Here is a 26,890-nt window from a genome sequence, read left to right on the forward strand (position 1 = left end):
AACACTGAGAATTGATAAGGGACCATTTGTTTTTTTGGAGGACAATAAAGTGGTAAAAAAAAAGGGACACTGAGCATTGGAAGATTCCTGTGCAATTTTGTAGGGTATACACATTTTTTCGTATCAAGGGTACTCAAGTTAAAGCCTCTTTTTTAAGTATTGTAATGTAACCTATTTTTAACATGTAAAAACACAAGCGTATTTGACTTTCCAGAACCAAAGAAGAGACAATCTGATTAAATTGGATCTGCCAACCTCCCTGTTTTTCAAATGTTAAATTAAATCTAGCAACATAGTATTTTTTTTTTGTTCAGTTTGAAATTTTTTAATAATGCGCATCGTTATTTGCGACCTACTGTGCATTTAAATTCCTTTCAATTGTTGCCAGAGAAAAAAGAAACCAACAATCAATGGAACTTGAAATTGGATTTTACTGGATATATATTTTGCCTCGTTATTATTAATTAGAAAAGAAAGCTGGTGCAGCGGTGCTTGTTAAGGTTGTAGGTATCTTATTTGGAAAGAGAGTGAAAATAATATATATGATGTGATGTAATGTAAACTTAAATTTGTGAAACAAGTCACATTATAATACTAGCGTAATTACAATAACATATCTCTTCTTTTATACCTTATATTTTTGGGTATACTTGGCTTATTTGAATAGATGAATATTAGTAAAATTACCATAAAGTCCCATTATCCTTCTGTCCCCATGGGAAGTGTTCATTTTTCTTTATTTAATGCCATCAACGAGTCAATTTCAACTTTCAAGTGAAGAGAATCATAAAATATTCATCGGTCGGTAAGTTCACAAGCTGTATATGATATTCATTAGCATTGATTTTTCATTTAGGTGGAGAGCTTGACTTGGTTGGACCTATCCAACTTCTGCTCAAAACAAAGAGAAAAGCATATCAATGTATAAAGTCGATAGTGCAAGCAGTTAAAAACTTCACCTTTAAAGCCAATATATGTTCACAAAGTCAATACAAGCAACCAAAAGCTAGGTTGGTCCATCATCTGAAACCTTATGATCCAGGTGTTCATAATCCGTCTTTTTCTATTCATTTTTTTCTCTTCTCGAAGTTAATTTTGATATATTTGAATTTTACAAAATGAGCTAGATAAAATATATTTTGAGAACAATTTTGTTTGATGATTGTCTTGATTTGACTTGATATTTTGTATTTTTTAATTTTATATTTTAATAATTATATACGAATAGGGAAAATTCTTAACATGAAAAATAACATTTTACATAACATCTTAGATTATTTATATTAATATTATTTATCGTTTTAAAAAAATATATGAAATACACTTTAATTTTAATGATATAATTTAACTATTTATTGTGAACACAAAGGTAAGGTTTTCTTTGTTTTTGTGCAATCTTGTGTTATTCATTCAAAATGCAGACTTTAGGCTTTATAGCCTTACAATCAAAAAAAAAAAAAAATTGACTGTGCACCCACTAACTCTACGTATGAATTCGTGGGTGGTTTCCTAAACACATGGCGCCATATCCCTAAATAATAGGCCAACAGTTAACCATATTAATCAAAACAACAAAATGCATTTAACCAAAAAACAGAAACTAACGTCTTATTGCTAACATTCCCTCCCTTAAACTAGATGCAGTAGCATTTAGTTTATCTTTGAAGCTTCCAACATGCCTAACATCCTCTGCAGCTTTGAGAATTGCTCTAACTTGAGTGGCTTGGTCATTATATTAGCAACCTGAGTCTATGAGCTATAGTAACTTGATCGTTCTTTCTTTCACTAAGTCTCTTAAAAAAATGAAATTTAATGTCTATATGTTTGCTCCTCCCATGAAACACTAGATTCTTTGATAATTGTATCGTGGAATTGTTGTCACATAGAATCAATGTGTTCTTCTATTCTTCAAGGCTCACCTTCTCCAGCACTCTTTGAATTCAAATACATTGACACACACAAAAGGCAACGGCTATATACTCAGCTTCTATGGTGGATAATGTGACTACTAGTTGTTTCTTTTAGGACCATGAGACTGCTCCAGAGCCAAATAAAAATACAAATCCAGAAGTACTTCTTCTATCATCTATATCCCTAGCAAAATCACTGTCAGAATATGCTACAATCTTTGCGTTTCCCCCTTTCTTGTAGTAGATGCCTAGTTCAATTGTTCCTTTCAAGTACCATAGTATTCTTTTGGCTGCAAACCAGTGAGATTCAGTGGGACTAGACATAAACCTACTGATCAAGCATACTCCGTACATTAAATTTGGCCGAGTTGTAGTCAAATACATAAGACAACCAACTACTTGTTTGAATAGAGTTGCATCAACTTTGGTTCCTGCATCATTTTTTGACAATCTTGTGCCTAGAACAATTGGATTCTTGACTGCATTACAGTTTTCCATGTCAAACCATGACAACACTTCTTGAGCATATTTCCTTTGACATATAAAGATTCCACTTGAATTTTGCATAACTTTAATACCAAGAAAGTACCTCATTTTGCCTAAATCGGACATATCAAATTTTGTCATCATGGATCTTCTAAACTCATCACAGATACTTCCATCATTTTCAGTATATATTAAGTCATCTACAAAGCAACTTACAATTAAAATTTTACCTCCCTCCTTTGATTTTGTAAACAGTGTATGTTCACAAAGGCATCTATCAAATCCATTTCGAACAAAATAGGCCTCTATTTTGTTGTACCAATCTCTTGGTGCTTGTTTAAGGCCATAAAGTGCCTTTTTTAACATGTACACTTTCTTTTCTTCACCCTTTTTCACAAAACCATTTGGTTGTTGTACATAGATCTCCTCTTTAAGTTCACCATGAAGAAAGACACTCTTCACATCTAGCTGAAATACATTCCAGCTATACTGTGTTGCTATAGCAAGTATTAAGAGAATTGTGTCAAGCCTGGCCACCGGGGCAAATACCTCTGTGTAATCCACTCCATATTGTTGCACGTACCCTTTAGCTACTAACCTGGCTTTGAACTTGTCTATTTCTCCAGTCTCTTTAAATTTGGTTTTGAAGATCCATTTGACTTCAATTGGCTTTACTCCTCTTGGTAGATCAGTAAGCTCCCAAGTTATGTTTTTCTCTATTGATTCCATCTCTTTCATTATTGCATTTCTCCACTTCTCACTCTTAATAGCTTCCTTAAATGAGATTGGGTCATCCTTGGTGACCATCATTACATTTAGGCCATTATCATCTGATAGACCTTCTCCTCTTTCATAATCTTTCACCAAAATGGTTCTCTCCTATTCCTTCTAACCCTTCCTTCAACTAGAGTCTCCTAATTAATAATATGAGAGTCATTAGGATAAGTATCAGTACCTGTAGAATCATTCTCAACATCTTCATTTTGATCCTCGGTTTCTTGAGCACCAATACTTTCCACAACATTTTCTTCAGACTGCTCTTTGGAATCACTCACATACTCTTCATTATCTCCCCACTCTAGAGTATCCTGTTGATGTTCTTCTGTATTTTGCTTCCAATTCCAACCCTTTTGTTCCTCAAAAACCACATCTTTGCTGATTAAAACCCTTTTGTTGATAGGATCAAATAATTGATATTCCTTTGATTCATGACTTACTCCTAGGAGAACACATTTCTTGCTTTTATCATCCAGTTTTACTCGATGTTGATCTGGTATGGACATGAGCCAAACATCCAAATACTTGAAAGTAATCAACAGTAGGCTTCACTCCACTCCATGCTTCTTCGAGAGTTTTGTTTTGTACATTTGTTGTAGGACTTCTGTTGAGAATATGAACACACCACCTTGCAACTTCGACCCAAAATATTTTAGGAACTTGTTTTCCAACCAGCATAGATCGCACCATATTCATAACCGTTATGTTCTTCCTCTCAGCAACTCTATTCTGCTGAGGTGTGTAGGCTACAGTCAGCTACCTATGTATGCCATGGTTTTTACAAAATTCACCAAATTCATTTGAAGTGAATTCACCTCCTCTATCTGACCCCAAACATCCAATGCTTACACCAGCTTCCTTTTCAACCAACACCTTGAACCTTTTAAAGAATGAAAAGGTTTCTGATTTTTCATTCAAGAAATAAAGCCAGATTTTGCGGGAGAAATCATCTATGAAACTCAAAATATACCTTTTGTTGTTGCTTGATATTGGATTGATAGGTCCACATATGTCTACATGCACAAGTTGAAGTTTGTTTGATGCTCTCCATAGACTTTTCCTAGGCATAGGCTTTCAGTGCTGCTTCCCAGCCAAACAGTGCGTACAAATCTCTCTTGGAATTGTGATAGTAGGCAGCCCATTCACCATTTGTTTGGAGGAAAGTGTCTTCAAACATCTGTAGCTTAAGTGACCAAATCGGTTGTGCCAAAGCTGTGACCCTTCCTCTAGTTCCATCTGAAAACATGTTGAATTCAAGGGTGCCTTGGTAGCTGTTAGTACAAACATCCTATTTCCCTTTATTTCTATTTCCAGAATCTGTCCTCTTTCAGGATGAGAGACTTTACACTTCCCGTTCTGAATTAGTATAGACAAACCTTTCTCTTGGAGTTGTCCTATGCTTAGTAAATTGTTCTTCAGTTCTGGAACGTAGTACACATGTGAGATTACATGTGTGACTCCATTAACATTCAACCAGACACTTCCTTTCCCCATTACAACTATTCGAGTGTCATTGCCAAGTTTTATTGCATGTCTAAAGTTCTCATCTAATTCTGAGAACCAACCTTTGCTACCATTCATGTGGTTGCTGCACCCAAAGTTGAGAAACCATTCCTCTGTCATTCCTTGCTTAAAATCAAGATAAGCCATTAGCAAGAGTTCATCCTCCTAATCTATCTTGTCTTCCACCTCAGCATAATTTAATTTTTTTCCCAGGTAGGACATTCATATTGAAAATGTCCAAGTTTGTGACACTTGAAGCATTCAATTTCAGCTTTATTGATTGACTATCTCCCTCTTCCTCTGCCACGGAAAGAACCTCTTGCTCTTGCTCTTGCTCTTCCTCCCCTATCTTCATGCGTAATCTGTAATGCCTGTTCCTCCTCTTCATGACACACCATCCTTTGCTCATGAACTAAAAGACTACTCTGTAGTTCATCGATTGTCATAGTGTCCAAATTATTGGATTCTTCAATCGAGCACACAACATAATTAAATTTCGGAATCATGGACCGCAAGATTTTTGGCATAAATAATGTTCTCTCACATGCTTTCTCCACACGCCTTCATACTTTTAGCAATTTTAAAGGTGTGGGCAAAGTATGAATTCACTGTTTCAACTTCCTTCATTTGCAGCATTTCAAATTCTCGACGCAAAGCTTGCAATTGTGATCTTTTCACCCTTGTAAACCCTTGAAATTTTTGTTTCATAGAGTCCCAAATGTCTTTGGACGTATTATCATTAAGGATAGTATCTAAAATTTCACGATTGATGGCTTGATATAGATAGTTCTTTATCTTCATGTCTTTTAGTTGTTGTTCTTCCATGGCCTTGAGTTCAGCTGCAGTTGTTTTATTTGTAACAACTAAGATCCCATGCTCTACCAAATGCCAATACTCCTTAGAGCGAAGAAAACTTTCCATGAGTTTCTCCCAATGATCACAATGCCCATCAAATCTAGGGATTGCAGGTTGCACATATTTGCTGTTGTTTGATTCTTCCATGTTTCTTCTTCTTTTTCATAGAGGGGGTTGGTGGTTTCTTTCACTTCACAGGCACGCTCACACAAAGGTAAGATTTTCTTTGTTTTTGTGAAATATCGTGTTATTCATTCAAAATAAAGACTTTAGGCTTTATAGCCTTACAATAAAAAACAAAAAACCTGATTCTGCACCCATTAACTCCACGTATGAGTCCGTGGGTGGTTTTCTAAACACATGACACCATATCCCTAAATAATAGACCAACAGTTAACCATATTAATCAAAACAGAAAAATACATTTAATCAAAAAACAGAAACTAACGTCTTATTGTTAACATTTATCATATTAAAATATTTATAAATTAGGTCATGTTTTGGTATAAATAAATGATCTTGTTAAAGTGGAATATATGGACTAAAATAAATCCCTTTAATGGGGAGGGGGTGAGTGTCTTAATATCTTTTGATATCCCTTTATGGTGATAAAAGGCATGCATCACCTAATAGAGAAAGAAGGGAGATGAAACAATGACGTTGATTTTCTGTATCAAGAAGGGGAGAAAATAATTGAATGATGATTGATGCACAATTAGGAGATGTATATCACCTCATATTGCAGCAACACAGCATAATTAAAATATAAATGAACAAAAAAAAAAGTGGGAAGCGAATGATGAGATATGAAATAGTATTCATTAACGAGGGTGACATTGTTTGAAGAAAAAAAGAAAGAACGATAGATTACCCGTTTATTTCAGGAAAAAAAAATCCTCGAAAGCGAATAGCTAAATTTCATGATAAATATGAATGAGATAAATATAACGAATCCAGAAAAGATTATACCGAGAGCCACATGTCATAACTAACTCTCTCAGTCCTTATTGATATACAGCCAATCCAATTAATAATGAATGATATAATTCCCATGTCGGTTTAAGTTAAATCATTGTTGCAATCATCAACAGGTAACCCCTACCAACATCAAAGTATACTGCTGGGGAAATCACATGTCATATTACAAGAGTCATGTCAAGTTAAGCTGGTTGTTAAGAAACGATTTTAAACCTTATGTAGCTTTGCATATAAAAAGATGATGAGAATAAACAAATTACATAGCATGATAAAATATACATGACTAAAAAGCATGTTGGCCCAATTAGATTCTTCCTAAGTAAGGATAAAGAGTTGAGTTACAACCTTGAAAACTCAATAGTTAGAATTGTGATATAAAACATGCATCAATTGATTATAACTTCATACTGCAATCTCTAAAGTGACACAACATCCTTTAAAGCAACCAAATGCTTTTTGGCTTAATGACAAAATTGCAATGTGGCGTGGTAAGAAACGATATCAAAGCAAATTGAAAAAGAAAAATTGGATGAAAATTGCCATCATTTCAACCCTCAAAATAGATTGAAACAGACATATCATAATTGAGAAGGACCACAAGGTAGCCAATCCGGGGCAGGTGACACAGAGATCACAGGCCACAACTCCATTGTTCATATGCGGGTCTGAGTTGCTAAAGTAGCTGTTTCATCTACTTTGTTGCTTTACTCATAACCCTTTTCAAATTTTAAAAGAAAGGGGAATGAAATGTTACAAGCTTTATATGTTCTAAAAAAGTGTTACCTGTGTGTTATTTTACCAGGTTTTGTTATCTCTAGTGAGAAGGTGAAATTTTGGAATTGCAATAGTGGCTTTCAGACCACTCATTAAGCTTTAAAAACAAGAAAAGGGAGGACAGAGAAACTATCATGAAGTGTGCTTAATATTATTTTTTTCATCGGCTAATATTAGCTGTTAATTTTTGGTTAGTGTGCTTATAATATATGAATAGTCTTTGATGTATCTGTGCATAGTATTTTACTATTTAATCTCATAAATAAGAATGCTACCTTGCTGAAATTGAAGATAGATCTTCTAGTAATCTCACAAACTTTTGTAAGCCAAAATAAAGTTAGGGGATTAGGTGTTGTTCTGCAAACATAAATTGATGGTACGTCACATGAGCTATTTTGGGCAATTAACAAATCCTCAGTAACATTCTTATTGCATAACATAACTAAAGCATTCTGGTAGAGCTATGCCATGATATTGATGCACCTGATCAGACATGACAGAGTTCTTTCATGGGATTCCAACCAATCTGGTAGAGCTATTAACTTTGACAGACCATTGATGTTTTCAATGAGCCAATCTGGTAGAACTACTTAATTTTGACAGCCCTTAAGTTCTGTTTGGACAGATGACAACCTCCAGATTATCATGAGCACTGCAGTTTTGCATATTCAGCAAATAATTAAATTTGGTACAGTTGTTCTTTGAAGTCTTTAATCTGAAAAGTGGCCTTAATTGTTACATGCTGCAAGAATAAAAGGCAAGACTGTTACAGTACATAATGTTTTAGCTTAAGAACAAATATGAGCACTGAAATTTCTAATGCTCCAATCTTCTCAACCAATGCAGCACTAAGTAATTTGATCTCAATAGTTTAAATCCAACTAACTATTTTAACCAACAGTAGAGAGTTTTACTAGCACTCCTTTTTCAATAACTCTATTCTAACCATTTGCAATTTCAGTAGAAATTTTTTAACATCACACTGAAATTTTACATTTCTGACTCAAGATTAAAGGTGATTTGGGTGGGATGTGCCAAGTCCCTGCTTTAGTGCAAGGCATGGGCAACACATGACAATCCTAGTAGCAAGCTACTGTCAAGGGCCCTCTCCCTAAAAAAATAAATTTAATAACCAATAGCTCACATATCAAATACTAAATTGATAAAAATAGATACTCTAGTTGATTCTTTTTGTTGGCTTTTGCAAATGTGTTTGATGCTTGTCCAGTGTGAGACTTCAAAGATGTGAGAAATACACAATATTAATTGTAGAGCTGATTAGCAACTTATTTAGGAGTTTTGGACTACACGTGGTTGGAATCTGAAAGCTTGTCTTCAGCTTACAAAGACAATGGACCACAAAACTCTTCTATCCTTATCTTCAAAATTGAAATCACTTGGACATGTTTAAGAAGAAAAGAAACTAAAGGAATGAAACACACTCATTAACCGAGACAAACAGTAGTTAAAAGGCACCCTGGAAACAATATAGATCATGGATTACCATTTGCCATGACAATGAAACAATGGAAGTTAATATGACAGCAGAAACAATGACAATGGTTTGTTAGAATACTAACCAACTTCACAAATAGTTTTATGTATTAAGTAATGGCTGCTTTATTGCCGTTTGTTTTATGATACACCAAAAACGCTTCATCTTAATTTCCCTGTGTACACAATGTCAAAAACTGACTCTTGCATCTTCCCCTTTCCCCTCTTAACTCACATCATTGACATATTAGGAGATTTGGGGAGAGATTAAAGCAAAATAATTGCAGCCATTGTAGGGCCAAATAAATAAAATTCTTTGAAGTGATTGGTTACTCTTTAGTCTCTACCTTGTTAGCTGAAAATTTTACTATCTTGTTGGGTATGCCAAAACTAGTAGCTACAGGTAGACCAACCTAATAACTTACACGACCAGCATTAAGAAGAATTGTATAAACAATTAAGAAAGTGTAGAGATGATTTTTTTTTTTTTAAAAAAAGTTCAAAGATGATTGAATTCGAAAGAACCAATTCAGCGGCAATACTCCATCTACCTGTACATCAAATTGAGGAGTTATGAAACTGGTAATCTGGTATCATGGCTAATTATTTTTTTAATTACAATTTAAATATATTTTTGACATTCATTTGTTATTCAGGCCAGAACCTGTGTCTAACTAACACTTGTGGCAGAGTTTTACCATTTACATTTCAAATTTCATCTTTAATCTAGGAGATTTTGAATTAAGAACCCCATATGCTAGAAACATGTGGGACAAATTCCTGTAAAAATATGGCAGACCATGATAACCACCTTGTCCAAAGCTGCAACGGTTTCTAACATATAATTTGAGTTCCACATTAGGAAACATTGAAAAAGACAGGTGTTTTTATGACTAAACTCACAATTAAAAAATATTATTTTATTTGAATAGTGTCTGCTCTATAGAGGGCGAGCCCTGGTGCAGCGGTAAAGTTGTGCCTTGGTGACTTGTTGGTCATGGGTTCGAATCCGGAAACAGCCTCTTTGCATATGCAAGGGTAAGGCTGCGTACAACATCCCTCCCCCATACCTTCGCATAGCGAAGAGTCTCCGGGCAATGGAGTACGAAGTTCTGCTCTATAGGTTGGTACTTACATAGAATGAGTTTAATTTGTAAAATTGGAACCCATCAAAATTAGTTTCAGGCCAAAAACAATAATAAGATAATTCTAATTGATGCAAACTATCTAATAGATGGACAGAGATTATGGACAATTTGTATAATTAGTAAGAAAAAATCCTTATTTTATTTATATAAACCAAAAAGGAAAGTTTTGTACTTAATAATAATTTATAAACATGGTTAGCTGAATTTGAAACTATAGTGGATGTATCACTTGATGTATCACTTGTTAATTATGTTTGGATTGACGGAAAGAAATGGAACAAAAGGAGATATGTTAAAACGAAATGGAGTGATACGGAATGGAATGGAATAAAACCAACATTTGATTGTTTGATATGTTATGATGGAATGGAACAAAATTCTCATCCCATTTTATTTCTCCCAAATTGAGGGAAAAGGAAAAAAAAAATGAAGGTAAACAATGAAATAGGTTTCACTAGTTTGTATCATATTCCATCTTCATTTTACCAATGCAGACAATGAAACATAATACCATTATCCATTCTCTTCCATTTCATCCTCTTCTACTAATCCAAACATGACCTAACTAATGAAATGGGTATCAATTCACTTGCTGTTCTACGAGGCATGCTGTTGAGGGACTTCACACTACCTGCCAAGTGCCAACAATAAAAAGAACAAAAACAGCAGGATGAACCTCTTCATACATTTGGTTGGCAAGCACATGGTTAAAGGTAAAGTGGGTTGAAACTCATCAAAGAAACAAAAAGAGTAATGAGAAAGATTTACGCTACGTAATATTCAAGAAGCTAGAATAAAGGGTGGGAATGGCCATTGGCTAGGTTTGGACCTCATGTGGTCTTAATTATATGCCTGAAAAGTTGAACCTCCTTTTCCTCACCCTCACTTTCCCCCATTTTTCAAAATGTCTTTACCACATTGATTAGTTTCACTATCAGGATGTTAAAAATATCCAATTACAAATTTTATTCTCATCTTTAATATTTTTGGTTGCTTCTCTAATTAAATTCATACAGTTTTAATCAATCAATGCACACAGATTTTTACAGTTGCATCATGTAATTTCTCATTAGATGATGGAAATCAAAGATTTGTACAGGAAACCATGAAAAAAAAAAGTTCTTCATTATTCATGTACAGATCTTTAAAAATATGAGAGAAAATGCAAAATAAGGTGGCATTTATCATTATTTGTAAAAAAGATGAAAAAAAAAACATGTTTTGTCAAACTGACTCTTACTAGACAAGATGAATAATTTCATTATTTTTGCATCTTTCCATCTATAACATTAGGGAAAGATTGGAAATCCCATGCTATACTCTATAAAAGCAGAATTAAAAAAACTATGATATCTTCAGTCTAAAGAGGATGTGAGACATTAGACTGTCCACAAAATCACAATTAGTTCGTGCATGTCCTATCAACACGCCATTCATGCAAATTCTATATGACAATGTTAGACTTAGAGGAGCTGTTCTGCTTCTAAATAAGTACAAAGCCAATCAAAGAAGAGATTATGGAAAAGCATTCAGAATATTTGAGCCTCTAAAAACTTTTCTTCTTTTTCTTTGAGGAGTGTAATGTGGATCCCAAGTAACCAAGAAAAGCAATCCGAAAATTCAATTTCAAGCAAACTGTTCTCAAGTTTTCGAGGGATATAGTAATAGCAGAGCAAAAAAACACTGGAAAAAGCTTGTACCTATTGAAACAAAGGATAATTAAAAATCCAAAATGTATCAAAAGCCTAGACAATTTTAATCACTATTGCCTCTTAACAATTTGCGCACTATGACAATCATGCTCTCATAATGTAACAAAAGACACATTAGGATACTAGTACTGACACTGACACCAAGGTTACATAGTCCCACATCGAAGGAGTTTAGGTAGAGACATCGGTTTATATAACTAAGCGTGACATGTCTGGTCACGACCTTACTTGAACAGGATCTGTTCTATAGGCTCGTACCTCTGTGTCCTTGAGTTCTAAGGAGACAGGAACCTACGTCTGGTGGATGAATCATGACCGTGTGATCAGAGCGTGATTAACGGGCCTGATGAGCTTCTCTTAGGAGGAGATCCCATCTTGGGCTGTAGATGATCGTTCTCAGATACTTCCATGTCTGAGATGGTCACACGGTTGTCTGACAGACCTTAAACTTTTTTTTTTTTTTTTTTATTTCACCATTCTACAATTTTTGGCTCATTCATCGTTGAAAAACAGACCCCAACTTCATCCTTGTTGCCAGATCTTAAGGGCTATGAATGTTGTAGCTGACCATGCGGCCTTCCTTGTCCCTTAACTTACAATTAGCCAATTAGTTGTTCATGTTTTTAATTCTCCTTGGAGAGTTCCTGTTTAGTTGGCTCCTCCTAACCCAAGAAAAAAAAAAAAAACAACTCTTCCTAAGTTTTGATATATGAAAAAGATAGAGACCCAATTCTAAGTGAATCAGCAACCAGATTATTAACATCCTGAATTCCCACAATATTCATGGATGATACCAGAACGTTTCTAAATAATACATGTATTGTACAATTCATGCTAGATATGTATTTATGTTAGTTCTCGTTGTATTTTATTATTCTTTTACTTCTATTTTTAAAATCTTGTATCAATACAAATTAGAATACAATATCACAATAATTAGATAAACTGTAACAAGTTTATTTTTACCATAACTTATACTTATTTTTAAATTTTACATAAAAAAAAAATCAATCTTCACTCCTGCCATGCTCCGATGCATCAAATTTATGAATCCTATACTAATTCATGATGCTGTTCCTAGTTTCCTATCTCCTACCTCATTAGTTGATTCGTCTAATGTTATTTTGCCGCGGGGATTTGAGCATGGGCGTTTAGGACATTAACATAAAGTAATTTAATAAAATAACATTTTTTTTTAAAATTATACGAAATTTTGCATTTTTTTTAAAAAATGTTTCGAAAAACTTTTGAAAAAAATTTATGACATTTTTAAAATATCTTTTTAATTTATTTTAATAAAAATTCATAGAAAGACATAAAATAAGTTTTTTAAAAAAAACATATTTCAAGAAGTTTCAAAGTCAAGCTTACTAAAAAAAACTGACATTAGATGAGAATTTGTTTAATAAATACTTAAACTAAATTATTTACCTAAACACATTCTAAATTTTACTTTGCTTTAACATTAAAATTATACATTTATTAAATTTGGACACTTAATGTGTGAATTTATCCCTTCTATTCGTAGAGAGTGGGAAAGTAACAGAGTTGGTAAAAAGGACGATTCAAAGAAAATTATATTCACAATACAATTTTGACAAGCAAGCCATGCACATGCACTGCTTCAAAACTAATAGTAGTATTGTTTAGCTACATTTATAAATTAGCAAAAGGACAAAGCTTAGCTCACGAGATCAACAAATTACTCTATGACGATTAAAATCAAGTATCTTAAATAAGTGTGAACTTGACTGTTTATTAAAAATAAATGGCCCCCCAAACTAGCATGTGAGTTTAAATTTTAGACATAAAATGATAAAATTGTTACATCTCAATTCATATTTTATAGATTTATCGAATCTATATTCACAACTTGCTCTGTTATGACAAAATAAAATAAAGGAAAGGCTCAACTTGCTAACGAAAAATTTAACAAAAAACAAAAACTTGGGAATGAATATTCGAAAATCTTCCTCTCACTGTAGACTTATTAATAAATAAGTATCAGAACACAAAATTCTGAGATCACACAATACACCACAGACAGAAATTAAAGCTAGCTACCCTCAAATGGCGGAAATGGCAGTGTCCTTGGCACGAACAAATTGCTTCCACTACTAAGCGATGAAACAAAATTGGTCTGGGACATCCCAAAAGAATTTGCAGACATAAAAAAGGAACTAGAATACATTCAAGCTTTCCTCAAGGATGCAGATTCAAGGGCAGCAGAAGGAGGCAACGCAAATGAGGGAATCAAAACATGGGTGAAAGAGTTGAGGGAAGCATCTTTTCGCATAGAAGATGCCATTGATGAATACATGATCCATGTGGAACAAGAGCATCATGATCCTGGATGTGCTGCTTTACTCTGTCAGATTATTCACTTGATTGAAACTTTGATGCCTCGTCATCGAATAGCATCAGGGATTCAGCAGATTAAGTCAGTTATTGACAGAATCAAGCAGAGAGGAAAAGAGTATAACTTCCTAAGACAAAGTGTCCAATGGATTGACCCTGGATCGGCTTCCCCTCACCTTGATGAAGATCAAATTGTTGGCTTTGAAGACCCAAGAGATGAATTGATCGGTTGGTTAGTAAAGGGACCAGTGGAGCGCATTGTCATATCTGTGGTAGGAATGGGAGGACAAGGAAAAACCACTCTTGTTGGCAGAGTTTTCAACAACCAGGAGGTGATTGCACACTTTGGTGGCTGTCGTGCATGGATCACAGTCTCTCAATCCTACACTGTGGAAGGATTGCTGAGAGACGTGTTGGAGAAGATGTGCAAAGAAATAAGAGAGGATCCTCCTCTAGGTATTTCTAAAATGGATCTAAATTCATTGATTGTTGAAGTGAAAAACTATTTGCAAAAAAAGAGGTATGTTGTTATTTTTGATGATGTGTGGAGTGTGGAACTTTGGGGTCAGATTGAAAATGCCATGCTTGATAATAACAATGGAAGTAGGATATTAATCACAACTAGGAGCAAGGATGTTGTGGACTCTTGTAAGAACTCTCCTTTTGTATTGTTCTCTAATTTTTTTAATGGAACAAAAATATTTATTTTATTTAGTACCATAATTTTAAACGAATCAAACAAACTCTAACGATAAAATTGTCTAATTTGCCACAAGAAATTTTATGTTATTATCTATTCCTTTAAGAGATATTGGTTTTAACCTTTTTACTCTCAAAAGTCTCACCATTGTAATGCTCTGTGTACTAATATTGTGCTTTGAATTGGTAGGAATTGGGTTTCAAAGCTTTGAAATATAGATTCTCCATGCTGCGCTTTCAACGATGCATTGGTCCATGGATTAAAAAAAATGTGAAATTGTCCTTCTTTAACAAAGTCATCTATGTTTACGACAATTTGTGATGTATAATAATGTGTAAAACAAGTTATAACAGTATGTCTTTTAAGGATTGTGAAATTTTTTTTTATTTGGTTTGTGTCTTTTTATTTGGTAATAAGAAAGAAAAAAAACTTGTTGTAATTTATTTGTTTTGTAAAGTTTCATTCCTTATTTTATTTAAAGTTTTCTTGCTAAATTTTCCTCTACCAGCTCTTTCTCTAGTGGACATTGTTAGTAAACAACCTATTAAAGAAGTTTACAGCAGGAAGAAGAGGGGTAACTGAATATTAGGAGCCACATGAAGTTGTTAATAATAGTGATTGTCGGGTAGATAATCAATTAGAAATCCAAAAATGTATCTGAAAATTCAGAGATATCCCAGAAAACCATTAATCTGATTTGAGATGAGTGGGATGCACTAGACCCATATCTTGTAAAGGTGTTGATGACTTTTCTTACATTTGGTTTATGCCTCTTCAGAAAAGAGAAATAGGCAGCACTATTTGTCAAAATAAAATGTAAGTAATTCGTGGAGTTAAACTACATCTGTCAACCAAAAACATGGCATAGTGTACTGGAACTTGAAAGCTTGTCTTCAGCTTATAAAGCCAATGGACTTCAAAACTCTTCTCAAAAAATGAAATCACTTTGACGTGTAGTAATGAAAAATTAAGCACAAAAACACTTTATTTCAGAGACACAGTAGAACTTATGTCTCAGAGAATACTAATCAAGTTTACAATCACTTTTATTATGTAAAGCCCCCTTTCATGTAGTTTTCTTCATGAACCATGATGCATCATCAATGCTTCATTGAGAATATGCAAAAAAATCAGTAATGCTCCATCATTTTATAGACTATATTCCCTTTGTACAGAACCATGTGTTGCAAATGCATGCATTCGTTCCTCTTGATTCAGATCATTGTCATGTCAAGAGATTTGAAATCCATTATTGAATAAGCAACAAAATTGAAGCCATTGTATGTTTAGATCAATATATTTGTTCAGTAACTCGCCGCCTTGCTACCAGTACCAATAGTCGTGCTACATTGTTGAATATATGTCAAAGTTAACAGCTGCAGATAGACCAACCCAACTAAGTATAAACGATTAAGCGGCAGAATTATATAACATTTAGAAAAAGAATAATGATGATTAAATTCAAAGAGCAGACTCACCAGACGCAAGGTACGGAATAGATCCATAGCTGAATCATGTTGGGTTCAGTTTTTTGTTACAATTGTTTTCCATTCATTTTCGGAATGGTCATGCTTTTGTGTAATTTTACAATCTACCAGTAATGATCAAACACTTCTGACAATCATGCCTCCTCATGCAACAAAAGTCACAATGATAGTCCCACACTGAAGAGTTTAGGTTAAGACGAAGGTTTATATAACTAAACGCTGAGATAAAAGGTCACGATCTTACTTGAACTGGATCTGTTCTATAGGCTCCTACAAAGACCCAAAATTTTACACCATTCTATATTTTGTTTTGCACATTTATTATTGAAAAAACAAAAGTAAGAAAATGAAATATGAAACCGATGAAAGTAGTTTTTGTTAGCCTAGGAAACCATTTGAGGTTGGGGGAATGCCCCATTCAAAGTGGCTTGTTTTGTGCAGTTTCAACGTGCTCCATTTGACACTTAATGAATTACAGATTAGCATTCTCATCAATTACAGATTAGTGAATTACAAATCCAAACTCGTAAGAGTTTTTTTCATTATAAAAACTTCACACTAATAAATTACAATCTTATTTTCTAAAAGTTTCGAGTAAAGTCGATGGTTTAATATTCTCATCAATTGATTATGTTGAAAACATTTAAAGTTATCAAACTCGAGAGTTTACATAGACTTGTGAGAGTTTTTATAAGAGTTCATTTCATATGAAAATAATAATAAAATATCTATAAATAACATATTAATTAAACATTTCAACAATATAATAAAAAAATAATAAATCATAAATTTCACACCGCTAGATAATAACTTGTAGATGTTATAGTAATGGTAAAACATTCTCATCGAGGGGTTTGATGTTATTAGAGAACAAAATTTTGATGTTATTAGATGTGAAAATTTTTCGATTTGAAAACAACACACTAAATAGAAGTATGTTAAAAACTAAACGGACAAAAACTAACTCAAAATGACTTACATTTTGATCTAATTTTTTTAACTTGTCGACTCAGGTGATAAACTCGAGAGTTTATCGAATTTATTTAAAGTTTATCGAGTCTACCCAGAGTTTGAGTTTATTAAAAAGAGAATTTACACAAAAATTAACTCACAAAGAATAAATGAACTTGTAAACTCATAAGAGTTAATTCTGCGAGTTTGATAACCATGAAAGTATTTGTTTATTTTTTAAAAATTGACATTGCAAATTAAAATTTTCCATACAAATTTCTTCTATCCTCATTTAGTTATGAATAGAAACAAGGCAACAAATTGGTACTGGGCTCTTGTTAATCTTCGTATGGCAATATTTTCACCACTCTTCAATAGTAACTTGTATGACATGATATTGCAAGGTAAGGATAACAATTGTTACAACAAAATTACAGGAAATATTGATTTTATTACATGCACATAAGCAACACTTCAAGTTTCCACTCTCAAGAATCCAAAGACAGGATAGCAATGCTCCCAAATCCTCAACATGCTAATCCAACTTCTTAAGGATGAATTTTTTTCTTTTTGGGTGGGGGGGTGGAGAAGACATTAAAGAGGTCCAGTTCTAAGTGCATTGCCAAGATCAGCAATGAGATCATTCACATCCTCAATTCCCACAGATATTCGTACAAGATCTTCAGTTAAACCTCTGGCCTCGCGAACTGCAGCAGGTATGCTTGCATGTGACATAAAGCATGGCATGCTAATGAGGGACTTCACACTCCCTGCCAACAACAAAAAATAACAAGGTCAACAGGGTCAGGGTCAACCTCTCCACATAATTATTCACAAGCAGACATCAAAACTGTGTAAAAATGTTCTAGAAAACTAAGCACGTAGTTCCATCTTCCCAATGCACAAAACGCAAAAGATACGGTTTTATTACTTCTGTGTTTTACGCCTCAGAATAAGAGAATATCTGTTGCAACATGTACTCAAACATGTCCTAAATTGAATGAGGGGTTAACTTCTCCAAAGAAAAATAAAGTGTAAGAGTCCAAATTTTACACACCTAAACGAGAGATAAGTACTCGTTGTTCAAGAACGTAGAATATGAAGTGCATATACCTTTTGGTCTACCATTATGTTTGGACATATATGTTAGAAACCTACCTTCCCTCAATTTTTTTATTTTAATTCTTCCACTAATTTCAGAGTCAGGAAATTAAAATCACCACATAAGATATTAACTTACAGTTATTCCTCAAACTAAATTAATATTTGCAATATAAAAGGGGAGAGAAAACTAGTATTCGTATATTAAATTGAATCAAAGGTCTGCTTAGAGAATTGTACATCTTCATACAATCTGTACTGTCATTAAAGAACTGATATCCTGGAGAATCTATTAAATATAATTATATTATTTTATTATTACCAGTTGACAATTCTTTCATTAGAGCATTATGAGGAAAAATTATTACCAAAGCTGACGGTTATACTGAAGTATTTGGTAGTTTCAACAATATGCTTTGAAAGTGCCAATGAACCAGTCAAGAAGCTAAGCACAGATCCTGCACCCTTTGCCTGCAATGAGACTATATGAATCTTGTATGATAATAAATAGTGGCCATAGAGGAATAACAATCTTAAATTTTCAACTCATACCACACCTGAGAATAGTGTAAATCACGACCAGGATGACCAGGCAAGCCAGCATAATTCACTTCCTTCACTCGAGGATGGGAGGCAAGGAACTCTGCAATCTTCTGTGCGTTATCCTGCACAAGATTTTCACTCAAAAATGACAATCATAATTCATAACAAAGCAAATGGTCAACATAAAAGACAATGACATGCCAAATGGATCTGGAACCCAAAATTAGGATATCACAATCTGCACGTAGCAGATTATGAGACCATAAAAATTTGACATCCTGTCTCCTCAAAAATTTAACCTTCTAGACAACATAAAAAACGAACTTCCGTGGCTTTATAGTTTCAAGGTGAATTCGAAATCCAATTTTGAACTCAAAAAGCATAATCAGAGAAAGTATGATAATTTAACAGAACAATGAGAAATGTATGGGGATTGAAGATGTAAGACATTAGACTGTTGACCAAAATTACAATTAGTACATGCATGTCTAGTCATAACACCATCCAAGCATGTAATTTTGCCATAAGGATGTAAATAGCTTGACTTTCTATATGAAATATTGTTAAAGGAGCTGTTCAGCTTCAAAATCAGAAGTATAAAGCCAATCATATAAGAGACTATGAAAGATATTCAGGAATGTGAATATGTGGATAATGTGAAGCAGAACCCAAATCACCAAGCACACAAGCTAATTCTGAAAATTCATTAAATATTCAACCAAATGACTTGTGAGTTGGAAAAGAGGGATATTCATATTCGGTCTACAAAACTAATTCTAACAACTAAGATAGTATCAAAATGAGAAATAGACTGCGAAAGGATTTTTCTTTAAAATAAAAAGATAAAATTCGTAACTGATAAAATTTAAAATCTGAATATTTGAAACCCTAGTCCCAAGATGAATACATGTATTCAACGACTACAATATCCTTATCCCACTAGGTAAAGTCAGCTATATGGATCACACAAAGCCATTGGTTTAGTTAAAAATCAAATAATCAAGGATATTATTTACCATGAGATCCCTTTTAATCAATTCCTCAGATGTCCTTTTTGGTCTCCCTCTCCTTTTCTCAGGAATAAAAGCCATTCGAACTACTCTCCTCACTAATGCTTTCAGTGGCCTTATTTGCACATGTCCAATGCACTTAACAGATGTTTTGTTCTCTTTTTTGTCAATAGGTGTCACAGTCACACTAATATCTCCTCATGCACAATCAAACTCCTGAGATGTATCCCTATTCCCTAAATAAAATAACCCTCACTGTCACTGTCTCTCTGAATTCATTTTATGTATCTTCTTCATTCTTATGAACTTATTACATGAAATACAATAGATTAAACTTAAGGTACTCAAAAAGATCCATGTGTATTTTGCTCAGAAGATAGTTCAGCCCGTTGCATTCAGTTGTTCACTACACTGATCATTAAAAAAAATCTTTAACTACTCTAAAAAATAATATAGTGACAAGCAAGACATGGCCCCAATATTATTATATAAATAGAAGAAAGTAGCACCTGTTGCTTTTCAATTCGCAGGGCCATTGTCTTGATTCCTCGCAAACAAAGCCAACAGTCAAATGGTGCTAAGCCTGAACCCTCTGCATTTTGCAAGAAATACATTTCCTTTCCCAACCTTAAGATTAACAAAAGGAGGCAACCATCCAAGAGGGGATGCAAAGTGAGTAATGAGTACTGATCCACACCACAGTAATTAAAAGAATAAATATAAAAATGAAAACTCCATTAGAAGTAAAATTGCAAGTAGTTTACGAAAGAATAAAATCTTTAACTCAACTTTGCCTTAAATAAAGCTTATAAAAGACTAAAAAAGGAATGAAAGAAATAGTGACAAGAGTATCATTAAATAATTTTGAAGGAGCTCAAGCACATTGAATTTAACAAAGCAAAGGGATTAGTTCGTTCTCCCTTTGGTTTGCAATAGGAAAGGACTTTCTAATAAAAAAATTCAAACCATAATCTAACCTTTGATTTAAAACCAAGCTCATGAAATTTTTCACTACATATCTTACAAAAATAATTTACACAAGCATCAGTCCGTCGTGTAGAAGAGCTTGTCAAAATTTACTGATCCATTTAATATACTAAAAGATAAAAGCATTTACTATAAATAAAAAGATGTTCAGTTAAATTGAAATCACAGCATTACTGAAAATGAGATATAGACTGACAAGTTCAAATAACAACGACAACAACAATTTCATATCTTTAATAACTGAAAATCTGAGAAACATTAAAAGAGTACCTACTTTTCACCCTTCACAGCAAGCACACCAGCCATAATGTCACTATGTCCAGCAATAAATTTTGTAGCTGAGTGCATGACAATATCTGCGGCACAAAAGTACTAGTCTGAGTATACTTTGGGTAGAACTAGGCATGTTGAGGTGTCCTTAATAAATTCCTTTATAGATTAAAAAATAAAAGAGTGGAAAATGGAGTTTGCATTTCATCATACCCTTCACAAACATTTTGATGCAAAACCGAAATACCAAATAGAAAAATAGGGCAGAAAAAGCTTATGAGATGAAAAGAAGGATTAAATATATTCATACTCATTAGAATACAATACTTATATCTGCTCCATGTTAGCAAGCATGTTTTAAAGGAGTAAATATATTTATACTCATTAGAATACAATACATATACCTGCTCCAAGTTCCAATGGCTGAGACAACACAGGTGACATTATACTATTGTCCACTAACACAAGAGCACCATGTGAATGAGCCATCTCTGATATTTTCTGGACATAAATTAAGAAAGGAGAAAGAAAAAAAAATTATATTATTGAGAGCAGAACCATTTAACAATATTTAATATCAGAACTTCATATCACAGGATTTGAATTTTGTAATATATTTTATATTAGATATCTCCAAATAACTAAGTGACGCAACAATGACAAGAGAAGCTAATAGTAATTTAAGAAAGAAACTCCTATATATTTACAAAGGACAAGTGTCTAATATAAACTGAAATTGTAATTTATTGCCAAGAGAGAAAACATGATTAACAACTAATAATTCATAAGTAAAATATACATCATCCCCTTCATTATAGTAAGAAAATTAATATTGGCAAGTCTGCAAGTTTCACCATTACAGTAACCTTGTATCTAGGTAGGGAAAAAATACTTATTGCTGGTAGTCAAAGATATACAACCTGATTGAAATTAAAGTCGGGGTATGATTTAGGGATTATTCATAATTGTAACACTCCAAACATAAAGGAAAGAAAAGGCATCATGTTTCCTGAAGTACAATATATCATTATCTTTACATATTTTCGGAGGGGGGCGGGGGGGATCAGAGTGAGATTCTGCATTACTGAAAGACATAAATTCCATAGCATTTCCTTAATGCTAAGACAAATATTCCTTTGCACTTGACATTTCAAATTTAGACACCTATTACAAAATTTCCTAACAGTTTCTTAGGTATATAACACTGAGTGAGGAAAAGAAGATGGACAACAACCACAATAGTAAAACTTAATCAATATCATTGACATCAGAAAATCAGAACTACAAAATACAACACCTTACTCGAATATCAGAAATTTGAAGCCGAGGATTGGTTGGACTCTCAAGCCACACAAGCTTAGTCCTGAGTCCAATGGCAGCAGCAACCTCATCTAGATCACATGTATTTACCCGTCTGCACAAACAAGAATTGAAGTAAGATCACTAATAGACTTATACTCCACAGAACCAAAAAAGTTGGCTGGTTTGATTGTATAATTAATTACTCAATATATAGTAAATAACTAAGCACAAATAACAAATCAGACTAACTTCACCACAATTCCAGTCCTTGGAACTACTTGAGACAGCAACCTATCTGAGCCACCATATACATCATCTCCGGTGACAATTTCCTCACCTATATGTACATTGTCAGGAGTCAATAACAAAGAACTATCATATTCTATCAAAAAGAAAAACAAAAAGCTATTCTGTCAGAATACATTGCTGCAGCCCCACAGTTGATGAGTAACTTTTCTCAATTCTAGTTTGGTAATGAATCCAACATAGGAGCAATCAAGTAACCTTAGGCCTCGTAGTTGTAGGTACTTAGTATGTAAGTTAATCTAAATTCAAATAACCAACCATGAAGAAGGATCAGATTTTATCACACAGAATAAAGAAAAAGTACCAGTTCCAACAAGACGAACAACAGCACTCAAAGCAGCCATTCCACTGGTGAAGCACAGGGCTCTATCTGCTTTATCAAGCTTTGCTAGTAAACTGAGAACATAAAACATGCAAATTAAAAGAGGATAGACAAAGAAACATATATGGAACATCCATAGTTGCAATACAAAACACAAACCAATCACATCATGATCAAACCTTTCTAAAGCATCACGAGTAGGATTTCCACTTCTGGTATAGTCATAGGGACCATTTTCTATTGCAGAAGGCTGCATAATGAAGAGTATATGACATAAAGAAGCTAAAAGAAAGATATTCAATAGGGATGCTAAATACACAATACGCATGTGTTCATTGTGGATTGATCCAAGACACCAAATTTACACAAATGAACAAATCCAGCTATAGGGACTTCTGCCACATAATAATACACAAAATCAAAGTTTCACCTGCTTAAAAGTAGCCGTTTGGTAAAGCGGGGTACTAATTGCTCCAAAAGGATCAAACTTACTCTCGAAATTCATCACCATTGTTGAAATACTAGGCTCCCCTAAATCCTCTTCTGCAAACAAAAAGAATTAGCATTTACACATACAACAAAAACTATATATATCTGGTGTCAGCCCAGGAAACACGGCACATACCACTTAAGCTCATGGCAGCATCATCCACCAAAGATGATGATGATGACTCCACTTCCATCTCTCTATTTTCAACCAAGCAATTCAACTTGAACCCCTCTGCACGCAACACTCTCTTGGTACTGAAATTTTCTGACTTGTTAAACCCCAAGCACTCCCACCTGGTTGCAGCAGTTGTGCTCTAAAACACACCATGCCAAGGAGAGAATGAGAATCATTATACAAATGAAAAAGGGTTATCATCATTGAGTGAAAAATATGATTTGAGCTCCTGAAGCAAAAGGGTCCTGAAATCAAGTTTCCCAATATCATGGAGGGGAAAGTTCATACTTCTCATATCTAGAAAAGACTGCATTTTTTTTTATCACGTTTTAGCATTTTTCCCAAAATCAAAAGTGTACTTTCTTGTACTCTCGGGAAACAAAATACAATGGGAATATACACAGCAAATGAAGAGCAAAAAAGAAGAATATGGGAAAGTTTTTTATACCTGAGCGTAACGATCAATGACGAGGGACTGAAGGAAGGGCTTCTGAGAAATTGCAGAAGAAAACATTATTGAAATTGATGTGTTTGGAGCAGGGTTATGTTGTTGTCTGCGCTTGTGTTAGTGATGGATTGTTCAACTTCAATGCCGTCTTTGCATTTGGTAACCATTTCGGCTTGTGGGGGTTTTCTAAGAATTTATTAGGCGAAATTCATTCGTTTCTTCACTATTTCTTATTTTTGTTTTGTGAAAACGAGTTTTTGTTTGTGTACTATTTAAAAAAAATTAGCATTAAATAATTTAAAATTTTGTTTAATTTGTCAGTTTTATAAAAATGTTATCTAATTCTAATTTTTAATTGTTTAATTTTGTATTTTTTTATTTTTCCATTGAAAAGAGAATAAGATGTGAAAAATAGACTATTTTCATAATATTATTGTAATGTTTTTAAAAATTAGGATAACTAATATTGATTGGTTCATGTTTTGGAAATAAAGAAAATGTTTCAAAACTCAAGTTTGATACTAATTTATTTTTAAAATTTACTTATTAGATTAAAAAAAATTGTAGTTAATAATGGTTTTTTATCAAATATTTTTTTTTTCTCTAAGTCTGGATAGTTACTATTATTTTTTTATAAGTATTATTAGAAATAAGGATATCATGAATGAATTTTATGTGAGATACAACATGCATCCAAAGAAAAAGAAACATCCATTTACATTGTGTTTGGTTGTGATAGAAAGAAAATAAAAGAAAATATGAGAAGAAAAAGAAAAAAGTGAAAAGTAGGATTGTTCGCTAGAGATGAAAGAAAAATGAAATAAGAGAGAAAAAAAAAAGTAATGTAGTGAATAATAAAATAAAAAATATATATAAATAAAGCATATGTGAACTTTCAATTGTACCGATGTGTTATTTTTAAAAAAAACATTTTACTTTTTTGAAACAAACTAATTTTGAATTGCATATTTTTTTTTATCTTGTAGTAGGGTCAAACTTGGAGAGCTGTATATTTTTTTCTACCATATTTGAATTGGTCGGGGCACATATTCCATTGCCTCTTTTGGTTACAATATTTGAATATGGTGTTACAAATTCGATTTAGACATGAACTCTCTCTCTTTGAGCTTATTGTTTGTCACAAGAGTGTAATTTTGTTAAAGTAACAATTTGTGTATTCTTTCTTCACAAATTCGCTCAGTTTTGTGAAAAAAGTTGATTCGGTGGACCCCATATATGTTGTACAATATTTACTGTTAATTTAAACTCAAACGGATGGTTAAAATGTAAATTTTCTTTTCTTTGATATCCATACTTTATTCGTTCTTCTTTCATTACAAAGGAATATGGACTTAGAGAGCTATCAAAATGTGAAACAAATCCACACACAAGAGGAACTAATAGAGATGTCTTTCCAAAAATTAATTATTGACACCTTTAATTTTTGGTGATGTTCTCTTCTTCTATTCTCTTTTTTCTTCTTTTTTCTCTACAATAGACTATCTTTCTAACTCTTTTACTATGGTCTTTATTTTGATTTTATTTGGTATTGAATTATTGGAAAAAAAAATAGTTGCTAACATTAAACCTAATCATCACCTCTGTTGTGATGAGTCCATCATATGTCTATTGTCGCTATTATGCAATTATCCTATTGTACCCAAAAATAAAATCCCACTCCATAACCACACAGGAAAAAAAATGGTTTGTAATATCAATATGATGCTTGCATATACGTATTCAAAGCGGGAAGGAAGTACACCTAACGCAAAAACTATTTTGGGTGCACTTATCAATCCAAATGCAAAATTTTCTTAGGCATCTAAAGGTGATTCTTATTATTATAACAACATTGTTTTGTGTTGTTAGAATATACATTTAAACCTAATGCATAATTTGCTGATGTAGGCTTCTTTTATCCCATTGATTTTGGCTATCCATGCACACAAGGTTTTCTTCCCATCTAAGGGTAAAGATATCATGCACGAGAATATAAAGAATAAGGTCAAAACAACCCAAAAGTTGTGAAATATAAACACTTAAGTTTAAGAATGACAATTGAATGATGTGAATGTTTCAAAACTCATCTCAAACCAGTCTGACTAGAAATTAGACTAATAAGTGGGTCAAGCCAATAATCAGTTCGAATATGTTATTGGCAGGTGATAATGTCATCAAACCGATCAAAAACTATATTAAAGTGGTGAATTTTGGTTCTGGGAGAACCGCCCATGGCCAAGGTCAACTAATAGTATTCACACACGTGACCCAAGGTTTGAAAATGGTTCAATACATTTTAAATATTTTACCAAATAATTTTTTATCTACTGTCACACATTATCGTCATTACCGAAAAATAAAAAATCAAATGAGAAAAATACCTTTCGGACCAAACCCAATCAACTAATAGTTGAGGAAAATAAAAAAGTTGAAGATTTGAGAGTGTGTTTGGTTTGTATTTTTATTTTTTATTTTTATTTTTATTTTTAAAAGATTAAATTTTAAAAATATGTTTGATTTGACTTCTTATTTTTTTTTGTATTTTTAAATTTATTTAAAATTACATACATTGTCATCTATTTTTATTTTATCTAAAATGAGATTCTTATATTTAATTAAAAACACACGAAATTTTATTGTTTTTATTTTCCGGTCGTTTCCTGTTTTTATTTTTATTAAAATATTTTTAAAAATCTAACAAAAACACATTTTTATCATTACTTTTTATTTTCAATGAAAATAGACAAACCAAAGACTAAGTTAGTCTGAAAGGTCCTTGAGTGAATTAAGCACATGGGAAATAA

General features: G+C 33.1%; 2 protein-coding genes and 2 non-coding genes across 5 annotated transcripts; 2 read left to right on the plus strand and 2 right to left on the minus strand.

Moving 5' to 3' along the window:
* Positions 1–8,307: 8,307 nt before the first annotated feature.
* On the minus strand, positions 8,308–8,496 carry LOC113000641 (U2 spliceosomal RNA). The gene has a single exon (XR_003265966.1). It is a non-coding gene; the product is annotated as a U2 spliceosomal RNA (small nuclear RNA).
* A 3,359-nt stretch (positions 8,497–11,855) lies between these two features.
* Positions 11,856–12,080, plus strand: LOC113000612 (small nucleolar RNA U3). The gene has a single exon (XR_003265945.1). It is a non-coding gene; the product is annotated as a small nucleolar RNA U3 (small nucleolar RNA).
* Positions 12,081–13,568: 1,488 nt separating this feature from the next.
* LOC102666237 (disease resistance protein RPM1) lies at positions 13,569–15,243 on the plus strand. 2 transcript variants are annotated; one of them, XM_006604262.4, is made up of 2 exons: positions 13,569–14,451; positions 14,885–15,243. In XM_006604262.4, the coding sequence occupies exons 1-2, from the start codon at positions 13,956–13,958 to the stop codon at positions 14,911–14,913; spliced, it is 525 nt and encodes a 174-aa protein (XP_006604325.1). In that variant the 5' UTR covers positions 13,569–13,955; the 3' UTR covers positions 14,914–15,243. The 2 variants fall into 2 exon arrangements, with proteins under 2 accessions (XP_006604325.1, XP_006604324.1); XM_006604261.4 differs by having other exon boundaries at positions 13,569–14,643; positions 14,885–15,242.
* A 2,234-nt stretch (positions 15,244–17,477) lies between these two features.
* Positions 17,478–24,284, minus strand: LOC100812354 (cystathionine beta-lyase, chloroplastic). Its single transcript, XM_003554086.5, has 13 exons — positions 24,087–24,284; positions 23,600–23,777; positions 23,405–23,517; positions 23,154–23,224; positions 22,957–23,048; positions 22,596–22,683; positions 22,347–22,458; positions 21,449–21,545; positions 21,049–21,130; positions 20,297–20,414; positions 18,792–18,899; positions 18,603–18,705; positions 17,478–17,903 (listed from the first exon to the last, which is right to left on the minus strand). Exons 1-13 carry the CDS (start codon positions 24,150–24,152, stop codon positions 17,728–17,730), a joined length of 1,404 nt encoding a protein of 467 aa, XP_003554134.2. The 5' UTR covers positions 24,153–24,284; the 3' UTR covers positions 17,478–17,727.
* Positions 24,285–26,890: the final 2,606 nt, after the last annotated feature.

Source organism: Glycine max, chromosome 19 (genome assembly GCF_000004515.6).
Source record: "Glycine max cultivar Williams 82 chromosome 19, Glycine_max_v4.0, whole genome shotgun sequence".
Lineage (NCBI taxonomy): Eukaryota > Viridiplantae > Streptophyta > Magnoliopsida > Fabales > Fabaceae > Glycine > Glycine max.